The sequence below is a fragment of the Fukomys damarensis genome, unplaced genomic scaffold, assembly GCF_012274545.1.
Source record: "Fukomys damarensis isolate Sample0158 unplaced genomic scaffold, DMR_v1.0_HiC HiC_scaffold_15, whole genome shotgun sequence".
NCBI lineage: Eukaryota > Metazoa > Chordata > Mammalia > Rodentia > Bathyergidae > Fukomys > Fukomys damarensis.
The window spans coordinates 23,978,454-23,994,412 of NW_022900927.1; the positions used below are offsets into that span (position 1 = coordinate 23,978,454).

Genomic DNA, 15,959 nt, shown 5'->3' on the forward strand with positions numbered 1-15,959 from the left:
TTTTTATTGGTACATTACACACACACACACACACACACACACACACACACACACAGAGATAGATAGATACATAGATAGATAGATAGATGACATTCACCATAGGGAATTTGTACCTGTATTTGCTTCTTTTTTTCCCCATTTCCCTCCCCTCCCTTTAATCCCTCTTCCCCTCCTTAATTACAAAATCTTTGTTTCCATTTTTTCCTTCCATTCTCTTTTTTTTCCTTTTCCCTTTCTTCCTTTCCCCCTCCTTCCTCCCTAGCTCCTCTTCCCATTTGAACATTTTTTTCCTATTTTGCAATATCTAGAATACATTTGATTCTTATTTATTCTTTCAGTTTCTCACACCAGAGAAACCATGTAATATGTGAACATGATTTATTTCACTTAAGAATATGGTCTCAAGGTGTATCCATTTAGCTAGAAATGTCTCAAGCTTATCCTTCTTTATGGCAGAATAAGGGGCTGGTGATTTAGCTCAGTAGTTCTGTTACCTGCCTCATAAGCACATGGTCCCAAGTTCCATCCCAGTGCCAAAAAAAATCTATCTCTATATATGTGAATATTGATATGGCAGAAAAGTACTCCATTATATATATTTTTTAATATATTTTTTCTTTTCTTTTCTTTTGCTACTGGGGATCAAACTTGGGACATTGTGCTTGCAAGGCAGGCAGTGGAGCCACTGAGCTACATCCCTGGCCCTGCCCCACAACTTCTTTATCCATTCATTGGTTGATGGGCATTTGGGCTGTTTCCAAGATTCAGCTACTACAAACTGTGCCACTATAAACATGGGTGTGCATATATTGCTGAGGTATGATGCTTTTAATTCTTTCAGGAAGATACAAAAAAAGGGAAATAGCAGGGTCAAACGGAACCTCTAGTTTTAGTTTTTTGAAGAATCTCCACACTGATTTCCAGTCGTTGTACCAGTCTACACTCCCACCAACAATGGAGAAGGGTTCCATTTTCCTACAGCCCAGCATTTGTTATTGGCTGATTTCTTGAGAGCAGCCACTCTTCTTGAGTAAGATGGAATCTCAGTCTTGTTTTAATTTGAATCTCTTAGTGACCAGTGAGTTGAACATTTTTTCATCTATTTATTTGATGTTTCTACTTCTTCGTCTGAGACACGTCTGTTATTTCATGTGCCTATTTTTGGATTGGTTCCTTAAATTGGGGGAGTCTGATTGTTTTTAGTTCTTTATATATTCTAAATAGTAGTCCTTTGTCTGAGGAACAGCTAGCAAAGAATTTTTCCCTTGCTGTGTGTTGTCTCTTCACTTGGTGGTTTCTTTTGCTGTGCAGTATCTTTTTATTTTAAAATTGAATTTATTGGTACATTCTAGGTATACAGTACAGTTACATTCATTACTGGGATCTTGTACCTTTACATGCCAGGTCTTGGTTCTCATTTTTTCCCCTTGTCCCTGCCCTCCCTTCACCCCCTCCTCCCCTCCCCACCTTCAAACACTTTAATTCCATTTTTACATTTTCTCATATTTTTTTTCCTTTTCCCTTGTTCCCCTTTCCCTATCCTTCTCACTGTCCCTACACCTTTGGTCCTTTTCTTCCTATTTCACATTGCTAATTGTCCCATTAGGATCTTGAGTACTATTTTAGTTTTTCACACCAGAGAAACTATTTGGTATTTGCATATGTGTGACTTATTTATTTCACTTAGGAGTATATCCTCAAAATGTACCCATTTACCTATGAATGAATCTACTTTCTCATTCTTTATGGCTGAGTAGTATTCCATTTTATAGAAAAACCACATCTTCTTTATCCAGTTTCCAACTGATGGGCATCTGGGTTGTTTCCAAGTTTTAGCTATCACAAACTGTGCTGCTATAAACATGGGTGCACATATATCACTGTGGTATGATTCTTTTATTTTATTTTTTTTAGTACCGGGGATTGAACTCGGGTCCTTGAGCTTGCAAGGCAGGCCACCGAACCGCTGAGCTAAATCTCCAGCCCCAATTCTTTTAATTCTTTTGGAAAGATACCCAACAGAGGGAGTATCTTTTTAATAAGATGTGGTCCCAGTTGTTGGTTTTTTTGTGATAGTTCCTGTGCAGGTGAGGTTTTTGTTCATAAAGTTTTGCCTATATATATGTCTTCAAGAGTTCTACCTATTTTATCTTGTAGCATATTTAGTGTTTCTGTGTTAATATTTCGATCCTTGTTCCATTTTGATCTTAGTTTAGTGCAGGTGAAAGATACAGGTCTAGTTTTAATCTTCAGCATGTGTAAAGCCAGTTTTTCCAACATCATAAATTGAAGATGCTTTCTTCTAGTGAAGGTATTTGGCCTCTTTGTTAAAAATAAGGTGGCTGAGTATGTCTGGATTTCTTTCTGCATCTTTTAGTCTATTCCTTTAATCCTGAGGTCTGGTTTTTTGCCAGTACCATGCTGATTTTTTTTTTTTTTTTTTTGAGACAGGGTCTCACTATGTAGTTCAGACTGCCCTGGAACTCACTGTGTAGCAGCCCAGGCTGGTCTTGAACTCACAGGATCCTCCTGCCTCAGCCTCCCAAGTGCTGGGATTATAGGCGTGTGCCACCATGCCTGGCTCCATGCTGCTTTTATCACAGTAGCTTTGTAATATAATTTCTTTCTCTTTTTTTTCTTTTTTTTTTTTTGGTTTTTTGAGACAGGGTCTCACTATGTAGTTGAGACTGACCTGGAACTCACTATGTAGCCCAGGCTGGTCTTGAACTCACAGCGATCCTCCTGCCTAGCCTCCCGAGTGCTGGGATTACAGGTATGCGCCACCACACCCGGCTGTAATATAATTTCAAGTCAGGGATTGTGATGCGCCCTATTTTGCCTTTGTTGAGATGCACCAGTTCTAACTGGACTCAGTCACACAGGAAGCAGGCAAATGTCTGAGGGGCTGTTCATCCCTGACTGCTCATCAGTATCTTTTTTTCCTCCCAATACCTTCTGTAGCCTGAATCAGAAGCTCCAGTTAGAGCTGGAGAAACTGCAGGCTGACTATGAGAAGCTGAAGAATGAAGAACATGAGAAGAGCACCAAGCTTCAGGAGCTGACGTGAGTGATAGACTTGCCAACAGCCCAAGGGTAGGCAGGGTTAGCACTCAGCGCAGTTGTGCTTGCGGAGGCAGGGTGCGTGTGTATCGTGACGTGGTGCTCACAAGAAGCAAACTCAATGGGGCAGTCAGGAATGACTGCTGCTGAGTATCAGCTGACCTGGGTGGAAAGAGGCTTGTGATGTTCTGGGAAGTGTGGAAAGCAGATTACAAAATAGTATGAGTACTCTGATCTCAAAAAGTTTATGTGGAGCTATGTAGAGGGTTAGAAGAAATAGTCTACAGGGCCGGGGATTTAGCTCAGCGGTTCCACTGCCTGCCTTGCAAGCACAAGGACCCAAGTTCGATCCCCGGTACCAAAAAGAAAAAAATAGTCTACAAAGATGGATGCCAGGAGGTTCATGGTGGTTTGATCTAAAAGTAGTACAATCATGGACTTTTTATAAAATTTCTCTTAGTTCTCTTTTTAAATTCTTTCCTGGGCCGGGGATTTAGCTCCACCTTGCAAGCACAAGGTCCCGAGTTCGATTTCTGGTACAGGGAAAAAAAACATATTTCCTAACTTTTTCACAGTAAACATAAGTAATAACGGTAGAATAGAGATAAAAGGAATGGAGAAGGAAGGGGTTGGAAGGAGAGCCTGAGGAATCCTTTTTTTTTTTGCTTGGCACCAAGGATTGAACTCAGGACCTTGCACTTGCCAAGCAGGTTCTGTACCACTGAGCTAAATCCCCAGCCTAAGAGGAGTCTTTTTGTTTTTTCTTTTCTTATTTCTCTCACTGCAGATTTCTGTACGAGCGACATGAGCAGTCCAAGCAGGACCTCAAGGGTCTGGAGGAGACAGTTGTGAGTGATTTCTTTCTGTGCCAAGTAAACACAGTAGGGAGGGCTTCGTTTCCCTCTACCCACCTCCATTTCCTTCCTAACTCTGTTTCTCCAGCCCTTTGGCAGTCTGTGGCAGTGCTAGTGAACCTATGGCAAGGGTGCCACAGCCAGCTGTTTATTATCATTCAAAGCTTTAAAAGGTTCACCAACATTGGTCTGTGGCATACCGAGACACATCTTTTCCTAAAAGCTAAGTGACTCACTTGACTGCACAGACTGAAGGTTCTAATAATTTTGGAGGGAGAAAATGAACATGGTGTCTGGATATCCCTAATTTTGTGGTCATTCTTTCCAGGCCCGTGAACTCCAGACCCTCCACAATCTTCGCAAGCTGTTTGTTCAAGACGTCACGACTCGAGTCAAGAAAGTGAGTGCTACCTTCTTGAACCTGCCAACCCCATGTCCTCTGCCCGCTGCCTCTGTGGGGCTGGCTTGGCTTGGCTTAGGTGGGGCCTCAGGACAGCCACATATTTCCCTCTATCTCTAATCAGAGTGCAGAAATGGAGCCCGAGGACAGTGGGGGGATTCATTCCCAAAAGCAGAAGATTTCCTTTCTTGAGAACAACCTGGAACAGCTTACAAAGGTTCACAAACAGGTAAGGGCCCAGATAAAGGGGGAATTTTTGAGGTCAGGTCCCTATGATTCCTGAAATCCTTGGAGGCCCCTTAGATTTCGGAAAATCTACTTACACATTTTCCTTACTTTTCTGTTTTACCTCTCATGTCCTTTCTTTGTATCATATTTGGGTCTACTCTTTCCTTGTTCTTTGGTTCATGCCTGTTTTTACTTCTCGAAGTTCCTGATTCACCTCTGCTGGAAGTGTATTCTTCAGGTCTACCATAGAGGAAGACATTGAAATGGACAGAAGTTGAAGAATTATGGAGCTGGATACCAGGGGGTTAGGAGGTGTAGCTCAGGGGTAAAGCATTTGGCATGTGTGAAGCTCTGGGTTTGATGCCAAGCTCTACAAAAAAGAAAGAAAAAGAAAGAAAGAAAGAGAGAGAGAAAGAAAGAAATGTAAAAGAGAAGAGTATATGTATCAACTTTAGCCAGAGAGAAAGCAGGGAGACAAGGAAAGTAAGGGATACAGCTCTTGTGGATACAGTTCTATCTGCTAGGTGTGGGGAAAGAATCCAGGACATTAAATGATGTCCTCGAGATAGCCCAACCAACCCCTGGTTGGGACCGGTTAGAATGCCTGCTTATTAAAGTTCGTGCCTCTCTGTCCCACTTCCTGCTGCTGCGGTTCCTTAGTTGGATGACTGGGTTTCAAAGGTATGGGCCAGGGAGGTGGAAGGGCAATCCAGGAGTCAGGACAGGAAATGTTTGGTATGACCACAGCAGGAGCACCTGCACTAGTGCCCAAGAGTTGAGCCTGAATCAGGCTCAACTGTCTGTCAGCTGGTTCTTTCAATTGATTCATAAAAGAAACCCTACCTCTGATGGGGTCTGGGATATAGCTCAGTGGTAAGGTACTTGCCTAGGCTATGGGTTCAATCCTCTGTGGGGGTAGAGGAGAGGGAAAAAACAAAAACAAAAACAAACACAGACCTCATTCCTTTCTTCTCAAGGCTACCTTAAAATTCCAGGTAAACTCACATTCTCACTAACCTAGAACTCCCAATGAGATGCCCAGTCCACATAATATTCACAACATCTTTTTTGTGATGAAAAATTCTCTAACCTGCATCCCAGTGGTAGTCTTCAGAGTTTAGTGATTTTATTTGGGCCTGTAGAGGGCTTTACTACCATCTTTTTTTTCTTCCTTTACTATAAAATTGTAACACTACAAAAAAGTTGAAAGACTTCTGGGAAATATTTGTAATAGTTCTGCCATTCTGTTTTCTTTCCCTTGTGTTCACTCTGCCTCTCTGTCCAAATACATATTTGCTTTAAAAATAATAAACAAAAGAGGCTCACTCATTTTTTTCCCTCATCGAAGCCTCAGCTTCTGCCTCTGCTATAAGTCCCAAAGACCAAAAACTGCTTCCCCAAAGGATAAATAGGGGACTCACCATAATGTCCTACCTGAGAGACAGGAAGGAAATGGAGAGATATAAAAACTTCTCAACTAATAGAATCTTTTTTTTATTTGGCAGTACTGGGGATCGAACTCAGGACCTTGTGCTTTTGAGGCAGGCACAGTGCCACTGAGCTAACTCCCTGACCGCAACAGAATCTTAATAGCCAGAGCTGCAACTATATTACCAATTAAGTTAAACTACTGTCCCAGCAGAACGTTGACTGTACCCATAAATCACCCAAATTAAAGTCGCAGAGGATGCTAGCTCTGCCTCACACCTTAATGTTCCCTGTTGTGCCATGTGCCTGATATCCCCAAGGCCCTGCTCCTTTTGCAGTTTGGGTGTCCGTAGTTGTTATGGGGAGGGGTCAGGGAGTCTTTTCTGGCGGTGAGGTGTTTCTTCCACACTCTAGCTTAATTTAAATGAGGGAGAGACAGCCCAGAAAGTCCTTCAGTGTGAGGGTGATAAGCACAAATGTTTGCAGGACCTCAAACATTTTCTTTCCTTCCTATGGGGCACGGTGTGTACATGGATGTATGCGGGGGCTCCTGAATTACAGCTTCTGCTCCTGCTCTGTGTTGTACCTACCTGCGCTCATTCTCCTCTGTGTCACATCCACGCCTTACCCTGCTACCCTCCCCTTGCTACCCTGCCCTTTGCATGCCCATGCACCCATCTTTGGAAGGAGTTGCCTCATCCCCATGGGGACCGTGGAGCTGCTGGTTTGGCACAAGCTGTGAGATCTGGTAAAGGGGAGTGTCCAGGCCAGATGGAGCAGGGGACTGGGCACTGTCAAGAGTTCTGGGCTACAGTGCAATGGCAAATGTTGCAGCCTAGAAAAATGACATAGGGAGAAGAACTTGATAGAAGCGTACATCACGAGCAGGGAATGAGATCTTTTATGGAAACAGTGTGGTGTTTGTCTTCTCTGACTATTGATTTTTCTTTGTTTTCTTCCACCCCTCACCTTCACACCCCACCGATGACTCTAACTTGGGTCACATGCCTTTGTTTCGACCCCTTCCCTTTGGACACCTCACAGCTGGTACGTGACAATGCAGATCTGCGTTGTGAGCTTCCTAAACTGGAAAAACGACTTAGGGCTACGGCTGAGAGAGTTAAGGCCCTGGAGGGTGCACTGAAGGAGGCCAAAGAAGGTGCCATGAAGGACAAGCGCCGGTACCAGCAGGAGGTGGACCGCATCAAGGAGGCTGTGCGGTACAAGAGCTCGGGCAAGAGAGGCCATTCTGCCCAGATTGGTGAGTGGATGTTGCGGGCAAGTTGGGATTACCACCTGGAGCAAGCTTGGCAAATTCCTGAGTGCCAGGCAACTGGAGTATTGTTTCTGGTGCCCAGCCTTCCCTCACATCCAAAAATAAGAGCAAAAAGGGCTGGGGCGAGAGCTCGGTGGTAGAGTACTTGCTTAACATGGATGAGGTCGTGAGTTCAATCCCAAGTACTGCCAAGAAAAAAGAAAGTGATGAGTTATCTTGTAAGCAACTCATTCAAACTCTGTGAAATGGCCTCTGGGACCAGGGAAATCCAGAGTAACAAATAGCTTCCTCATGTTTATTTCCTCTTTTCCACAGCCAAACCCGTGCGGCCTGGCCACTACCCAGCATCCTCGCCCACCAACCCTTATGGCACCCGGAGCCCCGAGTGCATCAGTTATACCAACAGCCTTTTCCAGAACTACCAGAATTTGTACCTGCAGGCTGCACCTAGCTCTGCCTCAGATGTGTAGTAAGTGAACATGGGCGTGGACTGGAGTCCCAACCCAAGGCTTTCTGGTTGAGTCAGGTCTTGGTTGGGACTCAATTATTTTTCTAAGTAGCTTCATTTCTAATACTTTCTCACTATCATACCTGTGATAAGATGGGCTTTTGCCTCCCTCCCTGTGCCATCATGCTTGTTGTCTTCTGCTCTCCGGGGATGGGGAAGGCTGTGTGGCTCCATGGCTGAGGATGAATGTGAGTTAATGGTCTCCAGAATAGTGTAGGGTGGATGCTAGGGGCTTCATCTCTCTTTTCTGCTCCATCCAGCTTTGCTAACTCTTGTACCAGTAGTGGAGCTCCGTCTTCTGGTGGCCCCTTGGCTTCATATCAGAAGGCCAACATGGACAATGGTGAGTGACAACCGAGATGGGTAATCCAGGCTTTGGGATTCCCAGGGCAAAGAGAGAAGTATAGGAAAAGTAAGTGACCCTAGTTTAACGGAACCTTCCTCACATGCCAAGGTTTCAAATAAAAAGTTACCTTGGCTAGAGACAGCTCATTGGCAGAATACTTGCCTAGCATGCACCAAGACCTAGGTTCAATACCCAGCACAAAAAAAAAAAAAGAAAAAAGAAAAGATACATACCTATCCTTTCAGGTCTAGATTTCACCCTCCCTGTTTGTCCCTTTCTCCTCTCCTTAGGGGCAGGAGGCTTTTTCTCAAAGTAATTTGTGGCCTTGGGTGGTTGAGGACAGAGCTTTTATGATTTACTTGTTTTGTTTTATGCAGGGGCTAGGGTGGGAGGGACTTAGGGAGACGGCCCTAACACCTAATGTGCTTTTCCTTCTCACCATGGCCTCAATGGCGATTTCTTCAGGAAATGCCACAGATATCAACGACAATAGGTACACCATTTTCCACTACTCTGGGGTTCTCTGGGTGGGACCAGAAGAGTGATTACATTTCCCCTCTGCCCTCCTTAGAGCTTCCCTGGAGCTTCAGGGGGAGGGAGAAGGAAATGAGAATATTCCTGCCTTTCCTGGGTTGTCAGGGAGATTCAGGCATTCCCTGGTCTCTGTGTAGGATACTGTCCCCTCCTCTAGTCCCCCTTTGGGGCCTCTTCTCATTCCAATTATGAGGCCAATGCATATCAGATAAAGTGGTTTCTCTCCTTCTTTTGGAAATGTTTGTGACCTTGAGCAAGTCATTTACATCAGTCTGGCCTTGTAGTTCCCTGTATTCCTGTAAAGCTTGAGTAGGCCCTGGCCCTGCCCTTCCTTATCTCACAGAAATGCTATCAGAGCAGTGACTGTGACAGGAATACTTTCATTTATGTGGAGCTGATCTGGGTGTGTGTCTTCCCCCAGGAGTGACCTGCCATGCGGCTATGAGGCTGAGGATCAGGCCAAGATTTTCCCTCTCCACCAAGAGACAGCAGCCAGCTAATCTCCCGCAGGACATGGCTGCATACCTGCACTTTCAGGTAGCCCCACGCCACTTCTGACCAGCCTCGTATGGCCCCTTGTCTTACCCACACCTCTTTGGTTTGCTTTTTATTGTTTAATCATCTGAAGACTCTTATTATACTGTTACCCTTCATCTCCTGCCTCTCCCTGCTGGGGCATACATCTGTGCGGCCCTGTGTGTTCTGAACACTGTCCCCTCTCTTCCTTAAGGCTTTCCCTTTGGCTATTGTAATAACCATAGTGCTTTCTGCCACTAGGGGTCACTGCCATACGTCAACAGAAGTGAGCAAGGGCTACTGTCCATCTACCACAAACAGGTTATAGAACAGTGATGGCGAACCTATGGCATGCATGCTGCAGCGGGCTGTTTTTATCATTGAAAGCTCTAAAAGGTTCGCCCTCACTGACCTTAGGGGATCGTCTCTACCTCCACCCTCAGATGATCTTTGATGGATATTTTCTGAACTAAAACATCTGCAGTAAAGGCAATGTGATTTACTGCCACACCTACCACCTATCTTCCTATCTACACATACCACAAAAGCTACAGGAAATGCCCTTGAAGCCTAACTTTGTCCTTCTAGCTGTAATTTTAGCACTTCCCTTCATATGGGTCAGTGGAGGTGGAAATAGCTGTCTCCCAAACTCTAACCCATCCTCTCCCTTAGAAGGACTACAAGAGGGTCAGGGATGGGGCAGCAGGGGCTGGGTAGACCATCTGGTTGTTGGTATTAAAGGAACATGAAGCAGCTGAGCTGCAGCTGATTCCTCACACCTTCTTTTTCTTTCTTCCCCAGTTTCTAAGAGGGAATGAGGCCTCTTCTCAGCATGCTGCCAACCCGTGGTCTCTGATACTAACTCCCTCCCCAACCCCTGTTGTTGGACTGTATTGTTGGATGTCTTCTCTTACTCTGTATCTTTGTACTCTGTACCTATATATCAGAAGCTGCTGCTATGTCTCTCCTCTGTGTCCTGCTCTAGAAGTATTTAATAATGTATTTAGCAATTTCTAAGCATAGCCTACCCTCCTCATTTGGGACAATAGGGAGGAGGGGAAATGTTTCTTCTTTCTCTCATATTCTTGTCTCTCACACTGAGTGGTGTTAATCACTGAGCAGAGGTCACAGAGATGATAAAAGAAATGGGAACTGGAGGGCTATGATCCCTCTGTCTCTCACACATGTGCACACGCACGCACACATACACACTTGTACATACAAAGCCTTAAGTAGAAGAATGTCAGCACCCTCAGAAGACAGAAATATACTCTTCCTCCCTCCCTTTTCATAAATAATACAGAAAAGGGTGAAATGGAAGGGCTTCCAAATTATATACAAATAATTTTTCTTCATACACCTCTCACCTGAATCAAGAGATCCCAGGTATTTACCTCTGTCCTATGAAGTCTGCCTTTTGCCTCCCTCTCTCTGTTTTCCCCTGGACTGAGAAACATGGATTATTCAAGGGACATTTCCTTTTCTCATCCAAGCCCCTTTCAATATTCTGTACCCTAGATCTCATGACTAGAACTGAGTTGATTGAAAATATTTTGAAGAAATAAGACAGACCCCTCCCAATAGTCAAAAATGGCTGGTCGTCTATGGTGATAGTAACAGGCAAGAGTCATCAGAATTATTGATTCCTTGGGTCTGGAGAGTGAACTCACTGGGAAGCTGCTAAGTGTTTTTGTTTGTTTTGTTTTTTCTTTTTGTCACAGTACCCTCAGGTTGAAGCAATGAGCTGGATTTCTTTCTCCCATATTGGGTCTCATGTTCTTCCTTTTTCTGCCTTTTGGTTTGGGGCTTCCAGTTCATTGGCAAAATAGCTCTCTCTAGATGCTTTTCTTTCAAGCTGGAGCCTGGCTTCTCCCCAGAATCATTTTCCCCACAAAGAGTTCCTTGTATAATGTCCCCATCTGGTATTAAGTGCACTTTACAGAAAGGGCCAGGGGTGGTGGAGCCCAAGGGCTTGACTCCAGCCATTCTCAGCCCTGCACCCCCTCTCTTACAGTTGAGAGGACTGTTGCTTTAGTTCCAGATGGCCCTTTCCTTCCACTTGGTGGTAAGGTGGTTTTCCAGGTAAATGCACTGATGAAGGTCACTAGCCAGTTCAAACCAAGAATTCTGGTGTCCAGATACCAGTTTTATTTAACACAAAAGACCTGGATCTTGCTGGGTGTGGTGGCACACACCTGTAAATCCCAGAACTTGGGAGGCTGAGGCAAGAGGATTGCCACAAGTTCAAGGCCAGCCTGGGCTACATAGTGAGTCCAAGGACTGCCTGAACTGAACTACATAGTGAGACCCCATCTCAAAAAAAAAAAAAATTGGTGGCACACACCTGTAAATCCCAGAACTTGGGAGGCTGAGGCAAGAGGATTGCCACAAGTTCAAGGCCAGCCTGGGCTACATAGTGAGTCCAAGGACTGCCTGAACTGAACTACATAGTGAGACCCCATCTAAAAAAAAAAAAAAAGAAAAGAAAGCAAGCTCAGTCCGAGTGCAGCTGGCAAATGCTGGTCACCATAGCTGATGATGCCTTCCATGAAAGAACCCTACTTTCTTTACCTGTTGAGGCCTTTTTGGAAGTTAAGGAGAAATGCCAAGGGAAAATACCAGAGGGTTGTAGAATAAATCCAAAGTGGTAATTTTCAAATACTTAAAATATTATATAAGAGTCCTGATATAAAATATAACATTGTAGACCTGGGTAGTTTGCATTTTCTTTTTCTGGTGGAAAATGCTTCATTAGTTAAGGATCCTGTGAAGAATCCAAGGAGACCTTGAGGGTTCTACAGAATAGTTTGAAAATCACTGCTCTGAGGAAGGAGGTCCAGTCAGGCACCCCTACACCTGCAACTCAAGAGGATAGAGGATTGGGGTGGTACAGATGAACGGTGCTGTCTCAGACCCACTGGAGAATAAGGAAGACACCAGCATACCAGTAGACTTAAGCTAGTATTTGCCAACAGGACATCTAAAAATTCAGAATTCAGTGGACTTCTGTAATCTTTCCAACAAATTATTATTTTTTTTTTTTTTTTGAGACAGGGTCTTGCTTTGAGATTAAGGCTGACCTTGAACTCACTATGTAGCCCAGGCTGGCCTTGAACTCACAGTGATCCTCCTACCTCAGCTTTCCAAGGGCTGGAAATACAGGTGTGCACTACCACACCCAATTCCAAATGATTCTTTAAAACAATGTATAAGAAAATGTGAAAGTGTAGGGCAGATGAAGAGAGAGGTGACACAGAAGAAGCAGCCTGCTCTTTAGCAAGATATAAGGAAAATATAATTCACTTGCAGAAATAAACAACACACAATCCTTCACCAGAAGCTTCACACTACATCCTCCTCTTCCTGTTCCCTACATCACATCCCTTACAGAGAGCCAGGGTCACCACAAGGAGTACCTGGCCTGCCCACACATCTGCCAAAATGTTGCATGCGAGCGCAAAAGACAAACCAAACTGCACAAAACCCAGTGTGTATTTACTTGGTGTACATAGATATCTTTAAAATAAAATAAATTCAATGATAACTTTATGTTGTTGTAAATCTTCTTTATCCCTCCCTAATCTCACTCCCTTCTTTGCAAGCAATTGCACTTAATAGGGTGGTAAATATCCTTCCAGATTATTTTTTCTTTTTTTTTGTAATACTAGGGATTGAGCCCAGGTCCTTCACACAGCTATATCCCCTGTTCTTTTTACTTTTTATTTTGAGAAAGGGTCTCCCTAAGTCGCTAAGTTGCCTGGGATGGGCTGGAGCTTATGATCCTCCTGCCTCAGCCTCCCAGAGAGCTATGATTACAGGTGTGCACCACCGAGCCAGACGTTATTTTGCCATTTATTTACATAAAGACCGCCCCCCCCAGATCTTTTCATGTCAATATACATTACTTTACCTCATTAAATATGTATAGTTTTCATGTTTATCCTGTAATTGATCCAACCATTCTATTGGTAGATGTCTAGGTAGTTTGTATTTATTTATTTATTTATTTTTTGGTTATTTGAGACAGGGTCTCACTATGTAGTTGAGACTGACCTAGAACTCACTGTGTAGCCCAGGCTGGTCTCGAACTCACAGTGATCCTCCTGCCTCAGCCTGCCAAATGCTGGGATTACAGGAGTACGCCACCACGCCCAGCTCAGTTTGTAATTTTTAATTAAAAAAGTATTCTGTTCTCAGGTTTTACTCAGATCATCAACCCAGTCCCAGCCTCACATTTCTCTAGTGCATCACTATCCTTTCCTTGCCAGCACCTCAGTTTTCTTGTTCCAGGATCATACTTCCAACCCTTACTATTTTCTCTGCTCATCCCTCAAAGCCTCTGAATTGGAGAAAACTGTACAAGTGAAAAAACAAAAACCCAACTAAAGATGGAAGAGCTGCAAGCCCACCTGACCCTCAGTGCTACTCCATGTCCCTCCTGTTTCCCTGTTCAGTTTCCTCCCGTCTTCCAGAGCAGTTGTTCTAAAGCCTTCATTCCTGGAGATCCCCTCCTGCCTTCCTCTCTCAGACAATAACTTCAGGAAAAGTAGGGTGATCAAGAATGAGGGTCACCTCTCCCAACAACCCTTCACATTTGCCTGTATTTCTACATATGCGTTCATTCTCCCTCTGACAAGGGATAAATCTCCCTTTTCTAGACTCAAATGAATCCTTCTTGGAGACTCCTTAATCCAACCACTGCAGTGCTGGGGATCAAATGAGGGCCTCACATGCTAGGCCAGAGCCTATTCCCAGCCCCTAGATCCTTAATTCTTGAGATTACTTACATAGGGCCTTAGTATATAAAAGTACTGTAGCATATAAAAGTACTGTTTGCATCTTAACAGTTGTCACAATCTTTTTTCCTTGTGAGCTCTTCCTCTTCCATTCCTGTGTGCTTCTCCATAAACGACTTCTTGGTCTCATAGACAAATCTTCAGAAACAGTCCCGGGCTTCCCATCATCACTGCCTCACCCCTCATTCATTTCTAAGCCCACCGTGACCTGGCTCTTGTTCTGCTCAGTTGTTCCAAAGGTTACCTGATAGCAAATAAAACAGGCATTTTTCAGTCTTTGTCCTACTTCTCCTCTCCATATTTCTCTACGCCCTCTTTGAAACTGTACTTTGGGTTTTTGTGACCCTAGTCTCTAGCCTCCTCAATCTCTGGACTCTTCTGAGTTTTCTTCTACCAGCCTTCTAAATGCTGCTCTATCTTTGGATTCAGTCCTTGGTCCTCTTTCTGAGGTATGTCAACCGTGACCACAGGTACGAAACAATTCTGAAATCTATCCCCAGCCCAGACTATCTGCTGAGTTCAGGGCCTATATGTTTAGTTGCCCTCAGGTACCTGAAATATGTTCCAGATTAAACTCATCTTTTCCTCCACACCGCTCCTTTTCATGTCACCGCCATTTCCCCTCACTTTAAGAAGCCTGGGAGACTCACTGTCCTGTCTCACTTTTCCTTCAAAGCCCACACCCACTAATAATGCCTACCTTTCTTTTTTGTACTGGGCCTTCACTGAATTATGTTGACCAACCCTTTTTGTTTTGTTTTGTTTTGTTTTTGGTACCAGAGATCAAACTCAGGACCTTGCAGTTGCGAGGTGGGCAGCAAAACCACTCAGTAATTCCCTGGCCCTGTTGACCAGCCCTTTTAAAAAAAAGTTTGAGACGGGGTTGCACTAGGTAGGTCACTAAGTTGCCTAGGCTGGGCTCGAACTTGCCATCCTCCTGCCTCAGTGCTGGGATTACAAGTGTCCACCACTATGCCTTGCTCCACTATGTATTTTGCAAATTATCTTTATCTTTAGGACATTCTTTTCTCTCAACTCAATAGCCACAGCTTTAGTTCACCATTTGTGTGTGGACTTTTGCAACACTCTAGTCACCCTCCAGAACGATGCCTAAGTGGTCCTTCAAAAAGGGTACTTACTAGATTTTAAATCCACTTAAAGGGATCTCCAGTGCCTACCCTTCCTAATCTTGTTTCTTTCCACTGGTTCTCAAGTTCCAGCCCTACTTTACTATTAACATCTTTAGAATCAGACAACTTTTTTCTTGCCTCCATGGCTTTGTACACAGGTCTCTGCCTACAAAGGCTTTTTAACCCTTAGCCCTGAATTCCACTAAGCCTTCCATTCCCAACAGTTTCATCCTCTTTCAACGCTTTCCTGACCATATGCACTTCACTCTGGGTCATACTCACTGTCTCATAGACAGCTCCAGTTTAACTTTTATCCCGAATATTGCAACTTTCTCCTTGGCCAGCCACGGACATTAGGCAACCCCCCAATTCCTTTAGGGCGCGAGTAATTTATCCCTAGCTTCAATCAAAGGAAAAATCAGTTTGAGGAACAGTACTAGGTACAAGTAAATGTTCAATAAAATCTTGGCAGCCGGAGATTTAGCTCAGTGGTTCCGCCGCCTGCCTCGCAAGCGCAAGATTACGAGTTCAATCCTTGGTACCAAAACAAACAAACTTGGTAACTAGGTAAATAAACGGATTTAAAGAAGCTAGTGGCCACAGGTAAGAATTTCGCATTTCCCTTGCCCGACCCTCCCAGATCCCTACTTGGTAAAGAAACGCTTTCGCGTTAGCCTCAGGCGGCTGGTTTCTCTTAGAAACCAGGCAAATCCAGAAGGCGGTGAATGCACGAAGCTCTCGACCGGGTGTGATCCAGGCCGTGCGCCTGGATGACCGGTTGGGATTTCGACCCGGGGGGGCCGCCTTCCGGCCACCGGCCTCCACAGCAAGCTCGCGCAGCTCCAGGTGAGCCCACCCACAACGCGGGCGTCGGGGGCGGAGC

General features: G+C 44.4%; 1 protein-coding gene across 2 annotated transcripts in view; it reads left to right on the top strand.

The window, feature by feature from the left end:
• Kif5a (kinesin family member 5A) overlaps positions 1-10,890 on the top strand; it is a 33,604-nt gene extending 22,714 nt beyond the window's left edge. The window contains exons 20-30 of one of the 2 annotated variants that reach the window (XM_010644588.2): positions 2,962-3,063; positions 3,848-3,908; positions 4,243-4,314; positions 4,439-4,543; positions 5,203-5,223; positions 7,015-7,231; positions 7,562-7,715; positions 8,015-8,097; positions 8,566-8,593; positions 9,056-9,171; positions 9,952-10,890. In XM_010644588.2, the coding sequence (XP_010642890.1) occupies positions 2,962-3,063; positions 3,848-3,908; positions 4,243-4,314; positions 4,439-4,543; positions 5,203-5,223; positions 7,015-7,231; positions 7,562-7,715; positions 8,015-8,097; positions 8,566-8,593; positions 9,056-9,134 (922 nt within the window). In that variant the 3' untranslated portion in view covers positions 9,135-9,171; positions 9,952-10,890. The remainder of the gene's footprint in view (positions 1-2,961; positions 3,064-3,847; positions 3,909-4,242; positions 4,315-4,438; positions 4,544-5,202; positions 5,224-7,014; positions 7,232-7,561; positions 7,716-8,014; positions 8,098-8,565; positions 8,594-9,055; positions 9,172-9,951) is intronic. The other variant, XM_010644589.2, reaches the window with a different exon arrangement.
• The last annotated feature ends 5,069 nt before the right edge of the window (positions 10,891-15,959 follow it).